Source organism: Acinonyx jubatus, chromosome C1, assembly GCF_027475565.1.
Source record: "Acinonyx jubatus isolate Ajub_Pintada_27869175 chromosome C1, VMU_Ajub_asm_v1.0, whole genome shotgun sequence".
Lineage (NCBI taxonomy): Eukaryota > Metazoa > Chordata > Mammalia > Carnivora > Felidae > Acinonyx > Acinonyx jubatus.
This window is the reverse complement of record NC_069381.1, coordinates 111,875,626-111,898,057: the sequence shown is the minus strand read 5'-3', so window position 1 is coordinate 111,898,057 and position 22,432 is coordinate 111,875,626. Positions and strand designations below refer to the sequence as shown.

Here is a 22,432-nt window from a genome sequence, read left to right as displayed (position 1 = left end):
TACCTGCTCTCTGTCTCTCTCTCAAAAATAAACATTAAAAAACTTAAAAGAAATTCTTCCTCTTGCAAAGGAAAGTCCTCAGAGTGATTTTGGTTTTATTAAAGTTTTCAAGGGTTCAGAGTGTCTCTTTTAGACTATGGTAAATACTACATTTTCCTCACTAATCAATAATATACTAATTAATAATATACTAATTAATAATTATTTTTATAATTAATAATATACTTCTCTGTGCTCGATCTCAGTTCTTATGTTAACTCATTTTTTTTTCCTCACAGCAACTCAAGAAGGTTGAGTTTGCTGTTTTACAGATGAGACTAAGTCACAGAGGTTAAGCAACTTGCCCCATATCACAAACTTAACAAGTGGCAGACCTGGTATTCAAAGTCAGACCCTGTGAGTCCAGATTTCACGCTCCCAATTGGTCCTTCCATATTTTGGGTTTTAAGGAATGACATGAGATATTCCAGACAGTGTACATATCTTCTTCTTCTTCTTCTTCTTTTTTTTTTTTTTTTTTTTTTTTTTTTTTTTTTCTGTTAAGGACTCTTGAATTCAAGCCTCACATCTTTAGGTGTTGTGGGCTTAAAAGCAGAATGTAGGGGCAGGTTTTAATCATGGCACCAGAGTAGCATATCTATCATAAGTCAGGCTTTGGGATCAGCCCTGGGTTCCAGGCACGATTCGGTGCTGACTCACTGACCTGTGCAAATTACTTAACTTTCTCAGCTTTACTTTTCTCAATTAGAGATAGACATGTATTATGATTATACTGCCTGTTCCTATTTGAAAGATTAGGTTATAATGAAGATAAAGTGACTAGCGTGATGCTGACATAAAAAAGGTCAATAAATGTTTGCAATAATAGTAGTAATGATGACGATGATGATGATATAAGAGGCCGTGTTATCCAAACCGACACCTTTTCTCTTGAAAAATGGCTCCAGACTCTAATGTCATCCAGAGACATAAAAGAGACGTAAAAGAGATCTTCCAGGGAAGAGGGAAGTGTAACAAGGCTTGCATTTCAGTCTTCCTGCAGGCGGGCGGAGGGGCGGGGGGGAATCAATGAATATGGTATTCTATAACCTTGACTCTCGTTGATGCTTGGTAAATAGCCAGTTCTTAGTTTCTGATGAATTCATCTTAAAAGAATTAAGAGTTAAACCCAGCCAAACTTACCTGATAGTATTCACATTTACATTCTCAGCAGTTGAGCTGAATTAGTGGATCAACTATGCTTAAAAGTTTGGGATCCAGTCTGATCGTTCAAAAGGTTGTCGCCATCTCCATCCCTCTCCCGTTCGCAGTATGGGGGGAGTCATGAAGTTCCCAAGACGGGTCTTGATGGTTTTACTTCCTTGCTACTCTATCAGGAGGCACATATTAAGTGTTCCTTGAAGGACAAACAATGGATGATATGTATTAGTTGTATGGGCTCAGTGCCTTACTGATCAATATGCCGTAGCTTGATCTTGGAGGGGGATCTCCAGCCTCCCTGTACACTCTGTTTCTTCCTTACAGTGGTGCCTTGCCGTGAGGTGGAAAATTAACAGGTTTGGAATCAGACAGCATGGGGTTTAAGTCCTGTAACAGTCACTTATTAGCTGTGTCGCTACTAACTGCACCTCTCTGAGCCCGGTTTCCTCATCTGTAAAGTAGTAGTAATGCTTGCTGTATTGACTTGTGATGAAGATAAGAGGGAATGTGTGTAAAGGGTCTGGCATATGGTGGTATTTGAAAACAGCAGCTATTGTTAATAAGATCATACAACCATCCTGCCTATTGATTTTCTTCAGCTGGTATCACTTTTCCTTGCCAATGGCACTGCTATCGACTTGTTTACCCTTGGCCTGGGGGATCTGGGACAATGTTATAAGTGTCAGTGTTGACAGGGTAATGGAGTAATGAACTCTGCAGCAGCCGCTCAGCTACCTCTCCCATGCTGCTGGGGACAGAAGCACGCACTTGGTTAGAAGCTGAAAGAGAAAAGGGCAAACAGACATGCATTAGAATTCTAGATGTTGCCTCATGGAGAGGAGAGAAAGTCGGGCCACAGGGAGGGTTGTGTGGCCCTGGTTACTCACGTAGTCTCCATGGGTTTTATTTTTGGAAGATGCCATTAAGGATAATAAATGGAGTATTAAAACAGGTTAAAATAGCATGAAGTTCATTTACACTTAGGAGTGAGTATGGGCTATCCACCTCTAGGAGAGATTTGCTCTGAATCCCTGCATTTTTTTTCCATTTCACTTCCACAAGGATTATTCCCAACTGATCAGTGTCAGGACTTGACACCTGTAGCTAATACGCCAGTGTTCTCTACCTTAGGTTTGAGGAAGAGTCACATTGCCTGCTTCCCAGGGGGAAGGATAAATAAGTCAATTTTCCACCTAAAAAATGTCTTACGTTGATCCCTTAAAACGAATCACTACCCGTTGGAATCTACCCAAGACTTGGATGTATGCGTTAGCTTTCCTATCTATTTCCTTGCCTTTTCCAAAATACTTCTATAGAATATAAGCTTTGCACAGGGCATTCCACTCTTAAAATATTAATGTTATATAAATGTTTAGAATTCTAAAGATTACTCCCTAGCATTATTCCCGGGTAATTAATTCAATGCACAGCTTTTGAGCACTTAATCTGTACAAGGCAAGATTTTAAGTGAAACTAAGAATATTTTAAAGAGGGGTAGCCTAGGGATCATTGCTCCTAAAATGATCAAACACAAATCTATGTAGGTAAGATAGTTTTTGGTTTTTTTTTAATGATTACAATATGAGTAATTTTGATAAGTGTCTCGAGGATTCTTCAGGGAGAGACCATTTCCAGTTGGCCTGAAGAGCAGTGTCATAGAAGACACCATCCTGACTCTACCCTTGAAGCACAGAGGTGGTCTCAACAGATGGGATGCATTCTGGGAAGGAGCGGTGTAAAACCAAATAAGGCAGCAGGAAGAAGGCAAGGATGGAACGCTAGCAACAGGAAGTAGATGTCCGCCCTCCAAGCAGGAAAGGACAAGAGTCTGGACCAGGGGACAGCAATAAGACGGGGGAGCAGGTGCAGGTGATCTTCATGAAGTAGGAATTGGGGCATTTGGGTAATTCACTGGGTAGATGGGTAGAAGTATAAGGTGGACTGGAAAGGAGCACGAGAGTGGGGGGGGGGGAGCACAGTTGTGGCATTGGCCAGTCATTGCAGAGGGAAATCAGTCCATTCTGGTGAGGCCTGAGCTCAGACTTACTAACTTGAGGCACCCCTCACAATGGATTATAAAGCTGATACATTACATGCTCCTTTTAAGCCAGCACTCCAGGCCTGCTCGGCTGCTTCTGCATTTGTGAAATCCCGATCCTCAAGGACAGGGCAAAGAGCCACAGACTCGATTATGGTGGAAAAGTCCAGCCTGGACCCTTCTCAGTGTGGCGATATCCACATCGGTCCACTTCTGCACGAGACATCTCTCCCCATCCTGAGTTAGCTCGCCATTCGCAGGCTTGTATTTCTTATCTGTGTATGTACAGTTTCCCTGGGGAAGCCTGTGGTCTTTGAAAGCAGGGACTTATGCTATCCATATTCTTATCACACCCATGTCACAGCACATGCCTTTGTGCCGTGTTGGCTCTCCATATGTATTTTACAATACAGTTCTTTTGATCAGTGTATGGCAGATAGAGTGCCTGCTTTCAATGCAGGAGGAAAACGCCTGTGTTCGTCTTCCTGATTTTATAATCTGTGCTAGGGTGAACAACCACTCTCGTCTGCGGGAGACTGGGGGATTGCTAGGGACGAGGGATTATCAGTGCTAAAACTGAAACGATCCTGGACAACCCTGGACAGTCAGTCACTCTGAGCCATGCTTAGTTGAGGGGTTTTGAATAGTTTGGTGGAACCAGATTCCAGGGTTTGGATGCCACATGAGCAACCAGGTCTCCCGTTTTTTGCAGTCCCAGCCAAGCCCAAAGGTCACCATCCCAGCAGGTGTATTATAGGCTGACCCAAGTAAGGCTGGAGAAGAAGTGACAATGAACCAATCAGCCTCCTGACTAGCACTTTACCAGCCCCTGCTGTGGTGCTGATCATGGCAGCTCTGTGTGCAGAGAGGCCTGGAGAAGGTGTGAGGTCGCTTCTGCCCTTGAAAATCCAGTGGCCTGAGTGGGGACATAAAAGTGCACACAAGCAGTAATTGCACAACGATTAATCTCTAACTCATGGAAATTGGATTCTAAGGGCATTAGGAGCCCAGAGAAAGGAGGAATCCAAAGTAAACCATCTGTAGCCAGGATACTGTTCCCCTCCTGTCCTGGGTGGAGGTTCAGGACCTTGTTTATGAGCATATCATTTCTAGCTATGCCGAGCAGTGGGGTCTTTCCATTAGAGGCACCTTGCAAACACATCGGTGTCAAATGCACGTAGCATGAGCTGCTCTTAGTCTCCGGATGGGAAAGCTTGTGTACATCTGACATTCCAAAAGGGTCTCACCTTATCTTGGGGCCTGTGGACGTTACTTTGCCATGTAGTAGAAGGTGTGGGGGCCTTGGTTATTGCTACAGCGGCTCTCCTGAGGTCTGAGTGGTATGTTTTTTTTTTTTTTTAATACTTGTTTATTTTTTTGAGAGACATAGCATGGGTGGAGGAGTTGCAGAGAGAGAGAGGGAAACACAGAATCCAAAGCAGGCTCCAGGCTCCGAGCTGTCAGCACAGAACCTGATGTGGGGCTCATACCCACGGACCATGAGATCATGACCTGAGCCGAAGTCAGAGGCTCAACCAACTGAGCCTCCGCCATGCCACTGAATAGAAATTTTTATACATGCGAAGCTTAGCTCTTGCAGACTAATATGGGGTTTCAACATGGAGTTTTTTCTTATTACTTTGAATATATTAGTCTGTGTGTGTATGTGTGTATGTGTGTGTCTCTGTGTTGTGCTTATCTCTGCGTAGTTACTTTGTCCCAAGTTGTTTTCTCTCTGTTATGTCACTTGATCTCCTTCATTGCTAGTAGAGGATTTCCTCAGAGTTCTAGTGATCCTGGCCTTTCTGCCCATATTTAAGAATGGATGGTGAGCATGTGTTGATTGGGAACCACACTGAAGGATATAGCCGGGCCTTTAATTAGAGAAACTCAACTGTGTCTTCTGGTCACTCTTCCTGGGATAGCTGTATTTCCCAGGCAAGACTTTTCCAGTCTCCTGCTGGGAAGGAGGGAGGTTCTGAAAGTCATGATGGCAAAGAATGCTGGTGGGGCTCATTATCTCTGGGGAAAATCCTCGTATTTCCTTCATTTTTCTATTGAGCACCCGTGACCTCAGTTGTGGGCATTGCCCTCACCTACCTGTCATAATCCCACGGGATTGTAGCCCTTTTCTCCAAGAACTATGGGCAGTTAAAGTTCTAAAGTACACTGTTTCGAGCTATTTTCTCTTTCTTTAGGATTTCTGTCTTTCTGAGGGGATTGCCACAGAGTTGGCTGAGAGAGAACAGAAGGCTTTTGGATACCAAATATTCCAAATTTAGAACCCATTCCTATCAGTCAGGGTTCAGCCAGTAAGCCTAACTGTAGGAGGTACTATATTGAGACTTCTCGCATAGAGTGGGTTTACAGGAGCATGGACGCTGGGCACGAGCTCGGAAGTCTGCAGGGCGGGCCCCTGGGAGGTGCAGGCTGAAACGCTCAGGCATTGGTTGTGCACAGTGGAATTTCTTCTTCAGCAAAGCTTAAATCGCCACTTTGCTCTTAAATCCTTGCAGCTGATTGAATCAGACCCACGGAGATTATCTAAGGTAACCAGTCAACTGATTATGGATTTCATTCACAGCTAAGAAATACCTTCACAGTAACACCTGGATTAGTGGTTGAAACAGTAGATTGTAGCCTGGCCAAGTAAACATATCAATAGACCATGGTAGCACCCTCTCTTTATTTGTATTTTTTAACCAAAATAAAATTCTTCCTGGGGGCCTGGATGGCTCAGTGGGTTAAGTGGCCAACTTTGGCTCAGGTCATGATCTCAAGGTTCATGAGTTCGAGCTCTGCATTGGGCTCTGGGCTGACAGCTCGGAGCCTGGAGCCTGCTTTGGATGCTGTGTCTCCCTCTCTGTCTGCCCCTCCCCTGCTTGCATTGTCTGTCTCTCAAAAATGAATAAACGTTAATTTTTTTTAAATAAATAAAATTCTATAACATATAATTAGCCATTTTAAAGGGTACAATTCAGTAATATTTAGTATATTCACAATGTTGTGCAACCATTACTGACATACAGTTCTCAAAAATCACCGTAAAGGGGACCCTAAACCAATTAGCAGTCACTCCTCATTGCCCCCTCCCCACCTGCTCTAGGCAAGCCCTAATCTGCTTTCTGTATCTATTGATTTACCTATTCAGGATATTTCACATAGTAGAATCATACAGTTTACAACCTTTGGTGTCTTGCTTGCTTTGCTTGCTTTCACCTAGCATAGTTTTTGAGGCTCAGCAACATTATAATATGAATTCCTTTTCGTGATTTAATAGTATTCCATTGTATGGATATACTGCTTTTGTTTGTCTCTTTATCTGCTGGTGGATATTCGGCCATTTTCACCTTTTGGCCACTGCAAATAGTGCTGCTGGGAACATGCATGTACATGTATCTACAGAATACCTGTTTTCAGTTTTCTTTGATGGATATTTAGGAGTGGAATTGCTGTCTTTGGAAAGCCATCATACCCAAGGGTTAGGCAAACAGGGGAAATTGAGGCAATCCTGAATTGTAACCAGACCTTTAAAGAGGACTCCTGCAATGTGAACATAGACAGAAACCATGAAAGTAGGGGCGCCTGGGTGGCCCAGTCGGTTGAGCGTCTGACTTGGGTTCAGGTCATGATCTCACAGTTTGTGGGTTCGAGCCCTGCATTGGGCTCTGTGCTGACAGCTCAGAGCCTGGAGCCTGCTTCAGATTCTGTGTCTCCCTTTCTCTCTCTCTGCCCCTCCCCTGCTCATGCTCTGTCTCTCTCTCTGTCAAAAATAAATAAACATTAAAAAAAAAAAAAAAAGAAACCAACAAAGGAAAAAGTGAAAATTTTTATATGGGGCAAAGGAAGATTAAAAAAAAAAAAAGATTTGCCTCTGATTTTAAAGCCTTAAATAACCCTGAAAAGAGAAATTGATATCCAAATTCTGTATTAGACATAGGATTAGCCTAATAAACGTATTTTTTAATTAAAAAAAATAAAGATGACTGCTGTTTGCTTTTCTGAGGACCCTACCCGTGTGTATTCTGGAGCAGGCAAACAGAGTACCATATCTTATCCTCCTAAGCCTCAAATATCAAATAATTAAAGTAAGTGCATATATCTTTCCCTGGGCTCTGACGCCGAAACCTCTAGAATTCTATGAGTCACATCTAGGTGATTAGCAATTGCAGCCTGCATTTTAACATGCCAGCAACATTGAAAAGCACTGAATTCAGATTTTCACCTCTTGTCCTTGGACAGCTCAGTGGTCATGAGCGCTCTGTTCAGGGCTTCCACAGACACTGACAGATAGTATTTGTAGGTCTGTACCTCTCATTCGGGAGTGAGCTGTTTATTAATCATCAGGCAGGGACTTGTCCGAGGAGCCGCGTACAGTGAAGCTTGCACAAATTGTACAACACGAGAACATGAATTCTGACATCGGACAGGCCGAGCCTGAAGCTTGGCTCCAGCTTGGCTCAAATACTGGTTGCTTGAGACCCTCGCCATTTCCTTATTTTATCTAGACCTCGGGTTACCTATCTGGAAAGTAGGAATAACCATTACTATCAGAATTGTTTTGGTGACTAAATAATTGTATGCGTAAGAGTATGTGTGCGCAATGTATCTGCATCCACAGTGCTTAGCACACAGTGACTAGCTGATATTCCGATGCTAGAGGGAGCCACTGTTGCAGAAGGGGAATCTGAAATGGAAACACTAGGAAGAAGTCCTGTAAAATTCATGCTGGCAAGAAAACTCTGCAGATGGGAAACCCCATGCCTTGTAGCTCTCTTTTTTACCTATCTTGACTCTCTGGCGGAGGTGTCCCCTCGCAGAGATGTAGTTCTGCAGCACCACGAACAAAGTCGGTGATAATGGGATGAGATGTAGGCAGGTCCAGATCCTGAAAAGTCAGGGATATTTGTTTGTTTGATTGATTTTCTATAATGTGATACAATGCCAGAGATGGTTTTAATCAGGAAGGAGATGAAATTCTTAAATACACCATTTTGTCTTCTCTATCTAGAGAGCTCTTTTCTAAGCCATGGTATTATATTTATCGTAGTGTGAAGTATTTTTGCAGTCATAGACTGAAGTGCCCCTTGTATGATATGGCTGGTGTTTATTGATCAAATTAAAATGCAAATACTCTTATCTGTTACTGCTAATGCCAATAATTGCTGGGATAAAAATGGCAGCAGGTGCTTTCTATTATCATTATTTCACACAAGGTTTTTTCCATTGACTCTGCATATGCGTTTTGCTTTTATCAAAGTATTTGAGTGGTTTAAACTAAGACAGTAGTATCTCTACTGTTATCTTCACTTTTTCCAGGATGACTGGAGTAACTACTTTAAAGAGAGTTGTGTGTTGTTATTTTTAATTGAATGAGTTCCAGGCAACTATCATCTATTGATATCAGCTATTTACCCAACTTTATTCTGTGGTATCTGTGAATTTCACAAGGACAGGACTTTGGGAGCATTATTCCTAATACTCGCAGAGTGTAAGAATAATATTCCTAAAGTATAATCCTTTTCCGGATGAGTTATTTTTATCCTAATTTGAGAGATGGGGAAATTAAGGTTCAGTAAGTTGCCTGGTCCATTTTAATGCCAGCTCATTTACAGTTTCTATCACCTGAAATCATTTTGCTGAGCATTTTCTCTGGCTACTAACTCATGTTTTGCCCCTATACTAAGCAGGCCAGGCAGGGCAGGGGTTTAATGCCTGCTGGGGAAAAGTCTCAGTCAATGATAACATGAGCTAGTGTATAAATATTCCAGCTCTTTGCCACCAGTTGGGATAAATCTGATGTGGGGGTGTGTGTTCCCCTTTTTCTATTAGAGTTTTCCCAGGAGGATCAAGTTCTAGTTGGCCTCTGGTCAGGATGATAATGCACACATTCCCAGTTTCCTTCCTGCTTTTATCTTCTCCCCCAGCCTGCCACTGTTTTTCTTCACTTCCCAAATAAAGTACAGATACTCCAATGCTTTCCTTGGAGTCTCCTTTTGGGAAAATTCAAACTAGAAAGCTCAACCTCCCATTCATTAATTGGCTAAAGTGTTATGCAAGCCAGATTTGCCTGGCTCCAGGGATCATGTTTATTCCATGATGCCATACAGTTTTTAACACACAGCAAATAAAATATAAACCCCATTTTACAGAGCTTGAGATCTTAGTAAAAAAAAAAATTAGCACATGAAGAGTGAAGGAGTAATGAAATAGTGGAATCAAAGTAAAATATCAGCTTAAAGAGGCTAATTAGAAAACTTAGTTTTGAGGTGGTGGACACATGATAGAGATCTGCATTGGATGGGGAATGTCCTTCTACAGACAGGTGTATGGGACCTTAGAGGATAATGTAGAAGGTAAACATGTTGGGCATTTGCTGTGTGCCAGACCATAAGCTACGAGCTTTATCTTCATGATTATATTTCATTCTGATACCAAGGAAGAGGTAGAATCTTAAGCATCTATTTCTGGGTATGAAACTATCCCATAATTCAGTAGTTTAATCCAATAACTATTTTATTTTTTTACATTTCATAATGTTTATTTTTGAGATAGGGAGATAGAGCGTGAGCAGGGGAGGGGCAGAGAGAGAGAGAGAGAGAGGAGACAGGCAGACAGAATCTGAAGGAAGCTCCAGGCTCTGGGCTGTCATCACAGAGCCTGATGCAAGGCTTGAACTCATAGACCACGAGATCATGACCTGAGTCAAAGTCAGATGCTTAACCGACTGAACCACCCAGGCACCCCAATCCAACAACTACTTTAAAATATCTCATGATTCTGTGGGTCAGGAGTTTGGGCAGAGCTTGCCTGGTGGATTTCTTAGCTTCTTACAGAGTTAACTAGAGTCTGTGGTGATATCTGGCTAACAGCTGGGCCAGTCTGCAGGATCTGAGATGTATTTATTCCCAAGTGTGGTAGTTTGTAAGGGACATCTAGAAGACTGAGCTCAACTGAGCCCTTCTCTTCCTCCACTTAGTCTCAAGGTCTGTCCACATGATCTCCCTAACAGGGCAGTAGGGCCTCTTACATGGTAGATAGGGGCTCCAATCCCCCAAGGCAGAAGGTGCCAGTCTTCTTGAAGGTTAGTCCTGGGACTGGAAGAGGGTCATTTGCAATGTGTTCCATGGATCAAAGCAGTCACAGGTCAACTCATGTTCAGAGGGAGGGGAGAGAGCCTATGTCTCAGTGAAAGAGTGTCAACGATTGTGGCCCCTTGTAGTCTATCACGCGAAAACACTCTACTCTTCATTCCTATTTTATAAATGAATAAAGAGCCCCAAAGATATCATGTAAGTATCCTTAAGGGCACAATGTTAATAAGTGGGACAGTTGAATGTTGAACCCAGGTAGTTATGAAAACCTGTTTAACTGGATGAAAGTATAAAGAAGAAAGTTCGTCTGAAGGGAGTCGAGTCAGAGACTGTAAAAAACCTACATAATATTCAATATTTATCCTTCTCTTTTTAATAGAAAATAATAGTGTTTTCTGTTTTTGTTTTAGTTTGAGGGAACAGTGTTCCCAGTTATTCAGTACCTTCCCAGCCTTCTTGACTTAAAAATGTCCATGGAGATCGTCCTAGATGATGGGCGTTACTTGAGTTTTCCAAAAGGCCTAACATAGCAAGTTTTTACACTTTTCCCCATCAGTCTGCCTACTTTGTTCTGCCTGGAAGAGACTGTTAGCTGGAGACCCTCTACTTATGTTATGAGGAAGAAGACAAAGGTTTTAATCTATGGAGCGGGAAGTACAAATGTGTAAAAAAACAAAAATTAAAATTCTGGTAATATCTGGAGCCAAAATACTAACCTTAGACTGGTTGACATCAGATTTCTTACTAACTGGGAATAAAATAAGCTATTTTTTGAGCTACTTTTTCTTTTTCTTTCTCCTTTCTTTCTTTCTTTCTTTCTTTCTTTCTTTCTTTCTTTCCTGATACATGCAGTTAAATACAAATAGCTGACACTGATAATTTGTGATTTGTATTCTGTGAGTCAGAAGGAGAAAGAGGAAAGGAAATGCCACTATTTTAGCCAAACCCAAAAGCTATGGTAGAAGAACAATGATATAAATTACCAAGAACTGATGACTGAGGGCTGGGATGATCCCTAGTGGGTTCCTTGCCTTACAGAGAAGTCTGTGAATGAAATCTTTGTTCACATCTGGGTCATGACACCAGTTTGATCTCCATTATTTTGGAGGTCACCGCATGGTGAATTCTGTAGGTTGTGGAGTAGAGAACACATTCTGTAAACTGGCATGGACAGGAGACTGCCTATAGGATGAGGCTTCTGGACTGGGGCCGTTGCCCTACTGGTGGATGCTGCACTGTAATTGTGGTCTAACTGCTCTAAGAGTTAAGCAGACTCAACCTATAACCCATACTTTGTATACACTTTGCCTGCAATTAGTATTTACTGAATTAAATTTGTGGTATGGTTTGTAGCATGCTACAAAACACACTAGTTCTGGGATACCTCATGTAATGAAATCTCAGAAATATGCTTCTTCTTTTCATGAAGTCTTTCATGAAGATTCATTTTATTTATTTATTTATTTATTTATTTATTTATTTATTTACTATTTTTATGTTTATTTGTTTTTGAGAGAGAGACAGAGCACGAGCAGGGGAGGGGCCAAGAGAGAGGGAGACACAGAATCCGAAGCAGGCTCCAGGCTCTGGGCTGTCAGCACAGAGCCTGATGGGGGGCTCGAACTCACAAACTGCAAGATCATGACCTAAGCTAAAGGTGGACGCTTACTGACTGAGCCACCCAGGCACCACAAGATTCATTAGAAGATACAAATATGCTTTTGGGGCACCTGGGTGGCTCAGTCAGTTAAGAGGTTGACTCTTGCTTTGGGCTCAGGTCATGATCTCATGGTTCACGGGAAGGAGCCCCACAATGCCTGGTACATGCCTGAAGCCCTAGAAGTGTTTAGTGATTACAAGAGGAAGGCAACATCATGTTCCACATGGCATGTTCACTTTGGGCATATTGTTTAACTATTTTTTAATCTCTGTTTCCCAAGCTTTAAAATGGGTGTAATAACACAAATGATATATGGTTGTCATAAGGCACTTAAAATAGCATTTGGTACTTATTAAGTAATCTTTTCATGATGAATATGATATGGGCAGCCCTCGGTTCACACAGTATAGCAGAACAGTAAAAGTGACCACACATGCTGTACCCGGGACAAAAGTTCTTAATGATTCATGAGAAATTAAAAAAAAAAAAAATTTTAATGTGCATCTATTTTTGAGAGAGACAGACAGGCAGAGTGCGAGCTGGGGGAGAGGGAGACACAGAATAAAAAGCAGGTTCCAGTCCCTAAGCTGTCAGCACAGAGCCGGACACAGGGCTCGAACGCACAAGCCTCAAGATCATGACCTGAGTTCAAGTCAGACGCCTAATCGACTGAGCCACCCAAGCGCCCTGAGAAAATTTTTGATAGTCCTATAAACTTTAATTTTTTTTCACAGCATTAAAAGCGCTCATAGGGAAATAAAAAGAATAGTAAAACTAATATTTATTTAGTATGCTGTAACTTAAAATATTAGAAGCATTGAGAATTAGTGTGTTTGCTTGTGAAAAACAGCAGGAGTTGTTTTCACCATGCTTGCCTCCTTGTGCGGCAAAATAGGGAGGGAGTATCTTTTCTATGTCATGGTGACCTGTCCCTAAGTTTGGATCAGCTTCTAAGATTTCATCCTTTATGCTTTCAATGTCATGAAAGAGTTCCTCTCATGTGAAAGTTTCCGCTGGTCCCGCTGCCTCTGGGACATTGTCGTTCTTTTTGCCATGAACCACTTCCTTATTTGTATCAATTTGTATCACCTTCACTAATCTCGTGTGGCTGTGTACCTAGACTCTGTCAAACAGTGTGTGTCTGCGTTTCCATGGTCAGCTGGCTCTTTTTATAAATCTATTTGCATTCGAATTTGACTTTCAGTGTGACTTCTTGTGTCTTTGCTGCACTTTCATCTTCGTTGAGCAGTTCCCTCTTTTGGTCATCTATTTTTTTGTCAAATGATACATGGGCTTATTGAGAGATGATGAAGCAACATGGCCCTGTGCTTTGCTGTCTGTGTGGGGACTGAGTAGCAGGTGGCCCCATGACAAATCACCTGTAGACTTTGAAAGAAATGATGGGACTGATCATGAATTATGATGAGGCTCTGTTAGTTACATGTCTGTTTGTGGACTGAAGAGCTGGCAGGAGAGTTTGTACTTTATGCAATTATTCCCAATTAATACACTGGGGCCACTGAAATTTGAACCGTGTTGCTTGGGGACTGGTATTATTTAAATTGTGGTAACTGAAATTCATGCCTATCGGAGCCTTACAAAGTGGAGACTTTGCAATTACCGGCTTTATTGAATAGAAATATTTAAATGAGAAAATTACCACTGTTATATAGCCACTAAAATATTAATAGGTAGGCCTGTTTTATAAGTAGAAATGTAGAAGCACTTTAACATTCACAAAGAAATGTTCCTATGTGTGTTGCTTTCCTGTCGCTGCTATAAGAAATTATCACGAACTTGGTGGCTTACAGCAAGGTAAGTTTGTCATATAGTTCGAAGGTTAAGAGTGTTAAATAAGCCTTATGAGGCTGAAATTGAGCAGAGCTGTGTTTCTCTTGGGGGCTGAAGGGGAGAATCTGTTTCCTTTCCTTTTCCTTCTAGTGGCCACTCGCATTCTGTGACTTATAGCACTTGCCTCAAATTGTTGGAACTTCCTGCTTCTCTTATCACATCCCCTGCTGCTGCCCTTGACCTTCTTGTATCACTCCTATATGGACCTTTGTGATTACATTGGGTTTACCTGGATAACCAAAGATAATCTTTGCATCTCAAGACCTTATCTTAACCATATCAGGAAGCCCCTTTTCCACATAAAATGACCTATTCATGGTTCCAGAGATTAGAAGATGGATATCTTTGGGAGACTATTATTTTCTGTACCACTATTTGTCTCAAAAAGTGAACTTCAAAGCATACAGCATAATCAGCTCAATTTTTCCTGTCAGGAAAGTGAGGCCTAAAGAAATGGAGTGTGTTCTTCATGGTTAACATGTCACAAATGTTGTTTTAATGAATCCTATTTATTGCATATAAAATTCATCAATCACATATCGAGGGATAATCTAGAGATACAATGATGAATATGTCCTCCCTCTCTCCCCCAGGTCATGAGAGCAGCATAGATGGTGTTGTTAGTTTCCCAAAAATTTCAGGTGCCAGGCCCTTGGGCTGTGCTGATCCAGTCACTCCTATGGACACACGGCCACAGGACACAGAGTTCAAGCCTGTTCTGGACCCTGTCTCTAAGGTGCTCTCTTCCCAACCCCAAACCCAGGCCTTGCCCTAGTAGACCTGAAAATGTCCCCTCCTTCTGTAGGAGGTTTTCTGTAGCCCCACTATACCTCAATATATCTATAGTCTACTAACTGTCTAAAATTATAAAATAAACCATTTAGTACACTAAGCAAGCTATGCTGCAGGGCTTAGCTATTAAGCTCTGGTATGTGTGTTCCAAAGACTAGTATGATGCCTGAGAGGAAAAATGTAATTGAAGAGCTAGATATTCATGCTACAGATACTTTGAATCCCTATAAATTTATTTTCCTCATTGCAGAGAAACTATAATTCCATACTTCTCTGTCTTTTCCAACTCTTAAAGCTAATGTGTGCCATTTGTCTATATGATGCTTTACCACTTAATCTGATAGATGCTCAATAATTAGTATCCCCTACTGTTATTATGCGACAGCATTTCAAAGGTCGTCCTGAGTGACTTATAATAGCGTCTAGTGTTATGAGGTGTCTGTTACAGGTTAGCACCAGAATAGAAGATAACTGGCACCAAAAAAAAAAAAAAAGAAAGAAAGAAAGAAAAAAAAAGGCAGCAACAAATATCATCATCACCAGTGGGGCAACTTTGCCTATGGCTGATCTCTATTCAATCCCTAAAGAATAGCTCTGTTTTTCCTTATTTAGAGCAGCCAAATTTAGGTCATTCAACCTAGACATCAAGATCTTTATAAAAGGTGAATATATAGCACATCAAAAATAACTGCTTTTTAAATTGAATGTGTGTGGAGGGGGGTAGGATTTTTAAAAGGTAAAACTTTTGTTTACTGAAATGACTTTGTTCTTTAATGTTATTTAAATGGCTTCTTATAGGGGCACCTGGCTGGCTCAGTGTATAGAGCATGCAACTCTTGATCTTGGAGTTGTGAGTTCAAGCCCCACTTTGGGCATAGAGATTACTTAATAAATGGTTGCATATGAATATATGTATATGTATATATGTGTGTGTATGTGCAAATATATATGTATTATATTATATATTATGGTTTCATATAAGTGTGTGTGTGTGTGTGTGTGTTGTGTGTATAGATATAGACAGATATAACTTGGCTTCCAGAGATTGGTTTGTATGTATGCAACTAACAGTATTGGTTGCCTACCCACCACTCACTCTGACTTCTTTCCCACATCCTAAAAAAAATTCCAGTTTTATTCAAGCTTTCATGTTCCCTCATGACGTCATGTGCTCCTGGAAGTTTTCCTCCTTTCGCAACCCCAGAGGATGCCTCCTAACTGATCTGAAGCAGTGGTTTTCAAAGTTCGGTCCAGGGGTCACTGGGAGTGGGGTTTGGGGGATCCTGGGACCATTTCAGGGAATCCACAACATTGAAACAATCCTAATTTTCGTACTAGATATTACTGTCTTTGTTATGTTCCTTTACACATGTAGAAAGGTGTTTTTCGGGGGCTACAAGATGTGTGATGACACCTCCACTCAGACAGCAAGGAGAAGGTGTGCTGTGAGTTCTTGTTTTAAAGTTTCCTCAGCTTTCATTTTGAATACAGTGGATATGGATGGATATAAGATGGATAGAGATATCCAAAAATCTCCTCAGAATTTTTAAGAGTGGAAATGGGTCTTGAGACCAAAACCAAGTCTTAAGAACTTATGGTCCAAGCAAATGACTATGGTCCATTTTCATTGCCAGAAATTTGAGTAGGCATAAACACATGACACAATCTGGCCAATCAGAGGAATTCTGCAGGGTAGCTGAGTAGCTGATGTGTTTCTGAGAAAGGATGCTTCATTCTTAAAAAGAAAAACAGCAAGAAGCCACCTTTTCTCCCTTCCTTCCTTCCCTCCCTCCCTCTTCGTTTCTCTTTTTCTTTCTCTTCTTTCTTTCTTTCTTTCTTTCTTTCTTTCTTTCTTTCTTTCTTCTTGATGTTGTTGGATCTGGATATGTCTGATGACCTTGGAGCTCAGCCACCTTGCTCCAGCTGGAAGTTGAGACAGCAATAGAGGTGGGGGGGGGGGGCTTACCTTGCCTCTAAACACCTTGTTATTTGACATAATTACTCCCTGCGCCATTTAAATCTATAAACAACAAAAAAAGAAATAGCCATCAAAGCACTGAAGTTGCTCAGGATGGCTTTTACTTTTCTGGATGCTTGTAACTCCACAATTAGCATTTCCATATCAGAGTAGAATATATTTCTATAGGTTATTTTGGGACCCTGTTAAAAGACTTTCTGTTATGACAGGCAGGACCCCAGTTTTGCTCATTTCCTTTAACAGAATAAACAATATAGATATAAATTAATACACATAAGTTTGGTTCTGACCCCACATCAAATAATCAGTACCCGAGGAGGAAATATTCTTGTTTCTTTGAATCCCAAAGAATGGATTTATACATCAGCTTATCCCAGTCTTAAAGTCAGAAAAGTGAGTTTTCTAAGAAAAACCAGCAGAATCGGCATTGGGGGTATGATGTCTAGAATTTTTAAATTTGGTTATGTTGCTGAGGTTTTACAGAAGTCACCATTCTATATCCATAGAGGTGCCTTTGCATAATGCACATAACTAAATAAATCAATTTAGAAATGAAGAATATAGTTCAGCTACTAATTCAGTTCAAATAATAAATTTTTATTTTATTATTTTTTAAATGTTGATTTACTTTGAGAGAGAGACAGAGCATGAGCAGGGGAGGGCAGAGAGAGAGGGAAACACAGAATCTGAAGCAGGCTCTGGGCTCCGAGCTGTCTGCACAGAGCTGACACGGGGCTGACACGGGCTGACATGGGGCTTGAACTCACAAACGGCAAGATCATGACCTGAGCCAAAGTCAGATGCTCAACCTACTGAACCACCCAGGTACCCCAAATAATAAATTTTTAAATGGTAGAACTTTGGGGGGTGGCTGACTTTGGCTCAGGTCATGATCTGACTTTTCGTGGGTTCGAGCCCTGCATTGGGCTCTGTGCTGACAGCTTTGAGCCTGGAGCCTGCTTCAGATTCTGTGTCTTCCTCTCTCTCTGTTCCTCCCCTGCTCATTCTCTGTCTCTGTCAAAAATAAATAAACGTCAATTTTTTTTTAAATGATACAACTTTTGTTTATTGAACTGGCCTTGTTATATTTTAGTCTTTTTGTATCATTAGCATATGTTTTTATGTATGTATGTATGTAATTTTATTTAAAGAGTCATGGGAGATCTTTATGGGACAAACCCTTTGCAATGCAGACTCATTCAATCACCCAAAATATTCATTTAGCAATTTTTATGTCAAATACTATATCAGAAAATAGGTAGCTAATAGTAAGCAAGTAAGTACTGTTTCTTCATAAAACTGGGTCTGGAGTGGTGCATAAAAGGTAAACCAATAATCACACATGCATAAACACACCCATACAGTTGCAAAGTTTGAGAAATGAGTTAGAAGGGAAGTCATCTGGTTTCAGTGCTGGGGAATTAGAGAGGGAGAAGAGGGCATGTGTTCCTTGGTAAGGTGTCTAAGGAAGTGTCCACTGATGAAGGGACTTTCAGGCTGAGACAAGAAAAGGAGACTGTCATGCAGTATTTGGGACATGCTTCCTCGGACACGTGAAAAGCAAATTCACAGGCCCTGCCTCTTAAAGCCTGCGGGGTCATTATGAACAGGACAGACCCTGTGACGTACAGCAGCCAATCTTACACGGCCATTCTGACTCCATACAAATAGTAGTACATTTATAAAGCTCCAGGTAACAATGTGCTGAAATAATAGGGGCAATTCCATGTGCACTCCTGGCAGAGATGTATGGAATGTAAATGAACTTGGCTTGCCTCATCAAAGAGAGTTCCACATAACGTGTCCTGAGTGTGAATGTAAAAGGCAAGAAACTATATGCTGATCAATGGCCAGAGTGATGCAGTTTGAAATGTATGTAAATATCGATGATTAGGCTGCATTACTGCTCATAGTAGGAAACACACATTTTTTTTTTTCATTCATTAATGCCTTTTAGTGTTTACTAAACACACACTCTATGTGTTGGGTACCTTGTCTGGGTCTGGTTAATGAGGGTGGAAATCTGTAAAAGACAAGTCTCCTGAAAGTAAGAAGCTTCCAATATTGTTGGGGGACAGACTTATAAACATGATCACAAAATAAATAAATGTCATAGAAGGTAAGCAAAATACCTGTCCCTGGCTCCTATCTTTCTAACTATCTTTTGCTTTATTTTAAGGCAGAGTTGACTTGAGTTTTCTGTGTTTTAAATGTGATGGACTTTCTCATTGTAGGCCTTATATAGGCTTTGTGTCTGTAACACTCTGCCCACCCACTCATGTGTGGTTCTTGTCTATTCATCACTTAAGCCTTGATTTAAATACATTTATTCTAAGCTATCTTTCCTAAATCAGTGTTTCTCAAAGAGTAGTACGTGAACCCTCCGTATCACAAGTGTCTAAGAATGTACTTTAAAAATGAAAATTCTTGGGTATCTCCACACCAGACCGACCTATGGAATGATTAGAGATCTAGAAAAAAGGCATTTTCGTGCATTTCACTGGAAATTCTTCTGCACCTTCGGTTTGCTCACCACTGTCCTAGATTGTGTCCAGGATCTTTTCTGTGCCCCCATAGCCACAATGATCTGCCCCTACCATTAAGTCTTACGGCCTGAAACCATAGGTTGTCTGATAACTTAATCCTCCAAGATGGCTGAAAACTCAGAGATAAGGAAATGTCTGCTTACTAGCAGTTGTGAAATCCACGGTCTCACACAGAGCATGGTTGCCAGAGGTGGCCCATAAATAGATGGATGTTTTACAGTGATGAAGCAGATGTTACCCGGTAGTTAAGGGACAGAAAGGCCTTCTAGGCAGAGTGTATGCCTGTTCAGGCAAGACAAAGTGGTTCAGGTTGTGTGCAGCACAGATGGGGCTGGGTGAGTGGGTGTAAGTTAGCTCATGAATGGCTGTAAGGCACGCTACAGAGGGGGGTTTCTCTTCATGTTATCAACAGTCAATACCTACAGGTGTTATGTATGATGAAGTAGGGGGCAAAAAAAGGAGGATAAGGTCCAAGAGACCTAGGTCTGAGGCCATGGACTGGTTAATTTTCTTAGGACTTGTCCTTGATCTTATGTCTTAGTTTGCATAACTGGTAATTGAATAGAACTATGTCCCCCTTTCTCAGTTCACAAGGATGAATATTTACACAGAATATACAAAGGAACATACCATGGAAAACATAAAAGCATTAAGTAAATGTCAAGTTGTTGTTTTTTTTTTGTTTTTGTTTTTGTTTTTAAATACAGTTTAACATTCCACTTTAAGGATTAAAAGCTTTATCTGAGGGATACAGTTCTCGGCCTTGGAATAATCACAGTAGTTAAATTTTCAGACTACTTCTCTCTTGCCTGAAAGCCACAAAGGACTCTGGAGGCAAAAACTTTTCACTTGTATACTGTTCATACCTTCCATTAACATCAGCTTCCTTTATTTATATTTTATATTGGTACAACATTTTACTCTTCTAAGCCCAGGTTAGATGGGTCTGCATGGCTTGTACTTTGACACTTTAGGATTCAAAAGTCATAATGGCCTTTGACATATAGCAAATGTCATGTTACATCCTAGAGCCATGTCTATTTTTAGCAAATGGCTGATCCTTTCTTCTTCTTCTTCTTCTTCTTCTTCTTCTTCTTCTTCTTCTTCTTCTTCCCCTTCCCCTTCCCCTTCTTCTTCTTCTTCTTCTTCTTCTTCTTCTTCTTCTTCTTCTTCTTCCCCTTCCCCTTCCCCTTCCCCTTCTTCTTCTTCTTCTTCTTCTTCTTCTTCTTCTTCTTCTAATATCCAGAATAAACTTCCTACATAAAATTAGCCTGGATTGGCTCAACTATGATCTTAGTGTCAAATAATTTTGACCATGTGAAGTGTTGTGCTTTCTGTGGCTAGAAGAAGCCGCTTTAATAGAGGGGTGTAACTTTGATTTGAAGAGATGAGTGTTTCTAAATTACTGTAGAAAGTCCAGTTTAAAAACGCTTGAAGAAGTTAGTCTATAATAACTTAACCAATCAAGTCATTCAGAGTTTTGGTACAACATGAATTCAGTTTGTCTGTGTGAAGTGGAAATTTAATGCAAAGACTTTACAGCAAACACATCAACATTTACATCTTTGTTCTCTCATAAAAAATGCAGTTTATTTGAGCATGCTGAGGGCCATTGAATCTAGGCAAAGGAGTCTGGAACGGATGACTAGTAGGAAGAATAAAGATAATAATTAGTAATAGCATTAATAACAATAACAATAAATGCATTTAAGGGCACTGAACTAAGAATCAGACTTTTTATATTTATTTCCAGCACAATCCACGTGCCGAGTACTCCTTGTCACTGTTTTACAGTGGACAGAATTAAAGCTCAGAGATAAGAAACACAAGTCGTATGTGCAAGTGCACAATCCACCAACAGGCACATCTCATTTCCAATCTGTGCTTTATTTCAACACATCATGCTGCTTCTACCTCAGTATTTGAGGGCAGTTGGGATAGACTGTAATGAGAATCAGAAACCATATTTCAATGATGTTCGAAGCGTGCTGAGAGGGAGAAACTAAGTCAATTTCAAACAAGACGTTCTGTAGGTTTTTTTCTTTGTAAAATACCTGCGGTTCCTTCAGGTGGTGGTATGTAGTATAAGGAGACACCATGTCATTCTCCTTGAGTGGATGGCACTCTTAAGTGGGAGCAGAAAATTGTGAAAAGAGTGAGAAAGAGAACAGCAGCATTCTTCACTGGTGGGGCCTTTGTATTCTTGTTCTGTCATTTCGGAGGAGCCACATTCATGGTTGAGTTCGTCTTCTGTTTTTCATTCTGTAGCCCACACATGCTCTAGTTCCTTATTATTCTAATGCAACTGTAACCTAAAAATAATAAGATGAATTATGAAACGCATTATGTATTTAATATAACACGGAGTTCAGCAAATTCTAACGAGCAAATGCAATCAAAATGACTTGTGTTTTCCTTAGTTTTTGCAACTTATTTATTCTTAATAATGTAAAAAATATCTTTTTCTACCCAGGATATGTTTGGGGAGTTTTGGGGGAAGCAGCATAGCTTAGATAAAGAATTTGGCATTTCAAATGGAAATCCAAAGCACAATACACCTCATACCATTCAGAATGTCAAAAATTAAAAAAGGCAAGTAGCAAGAATTGGCGAGGATGTGGCGAAAGGGGACCCTCATGAACTGTTGGTGGGAATGTAATTTGGTGCAACCAATGTGGAAAACAGTTAAGGAGGTTCCTCAAAAAATTAAAAAAATAAAACTACTGTATGATCCAGTAATTGCCCTGCTGAGTATTTACCCAAAGAACACAAAAATGCTAATTCAAAAGATATATGCACCCCAGTGTTTATTGCAACATTATTTACAATAACCAAGATATGGAAGCAACCCAGATGTCCATGGACAGATGAATGGATAAAGAAGATGTGGTGTATACAATAGAATATTACTCAGCCGTAAAAAGAATGAGATCTTGCCGTTTCCAACAAGGTGGATGGACTTAGAGGGTATTATACTAAGCGAAATAAGTCAGAGAAAGACAACATGTGACTTTACTTACATATGGAATCTAAAAAACACAAAACTAATGAAAAGACAAAAAAAATCAGACTCATAAATACAGAAAACAAATTGGTAGTTGCCAGAGAGGAGGGGGTGGGGGGATGGATGAAATAGGTGAAGGGAATCAAGAGGTACAAAATCCCATTTGTCAAATAGTCATGGGGAATAACAGTACAGCATAGGCAATGCAGTCAATTATATGGAAATAGCATATGGTGACAGATGGTTCCTACACTTATGGTGAGTATTTT

General features: G+C 40.6%; 1 protein-coding gene across 5 annotated transcripts in view; it reads left to right on the top strand.

Annotated features, from left to right (window-relative positions):
- The window catches only part of CNTNAP5 (contactin associated protein family member 5), an 801,874-nt gene that overhangs the window by 763,920 nt on the left and 15,522 nt on the right, over positions 1 to 22,432 (top strand). Inside the window, exon 22 of one of the 5 annotated variants that reach the window (XM_053214872.1) lies at positions 15,768 to 16,411. The exons of 3 other annotated variants lie outside the window; for them this stretch is intronic. In XM_053214872.1, coding sequence (XP_053070847.1) covers positions 15,768 to 15,853 — 86 coding nt within the window. In that variant the 3' untranslated portion in view covers positions 15,854 to 16,411. Of the gene's footprint in view, positions 1 to 14,484; positions 15,124 to 15,767; positions 16,412 to 22,432 lie in introns of those variants that run through there. One more of the 5 variants, XM_053214871.1, reaches the window with a different exon arrangement.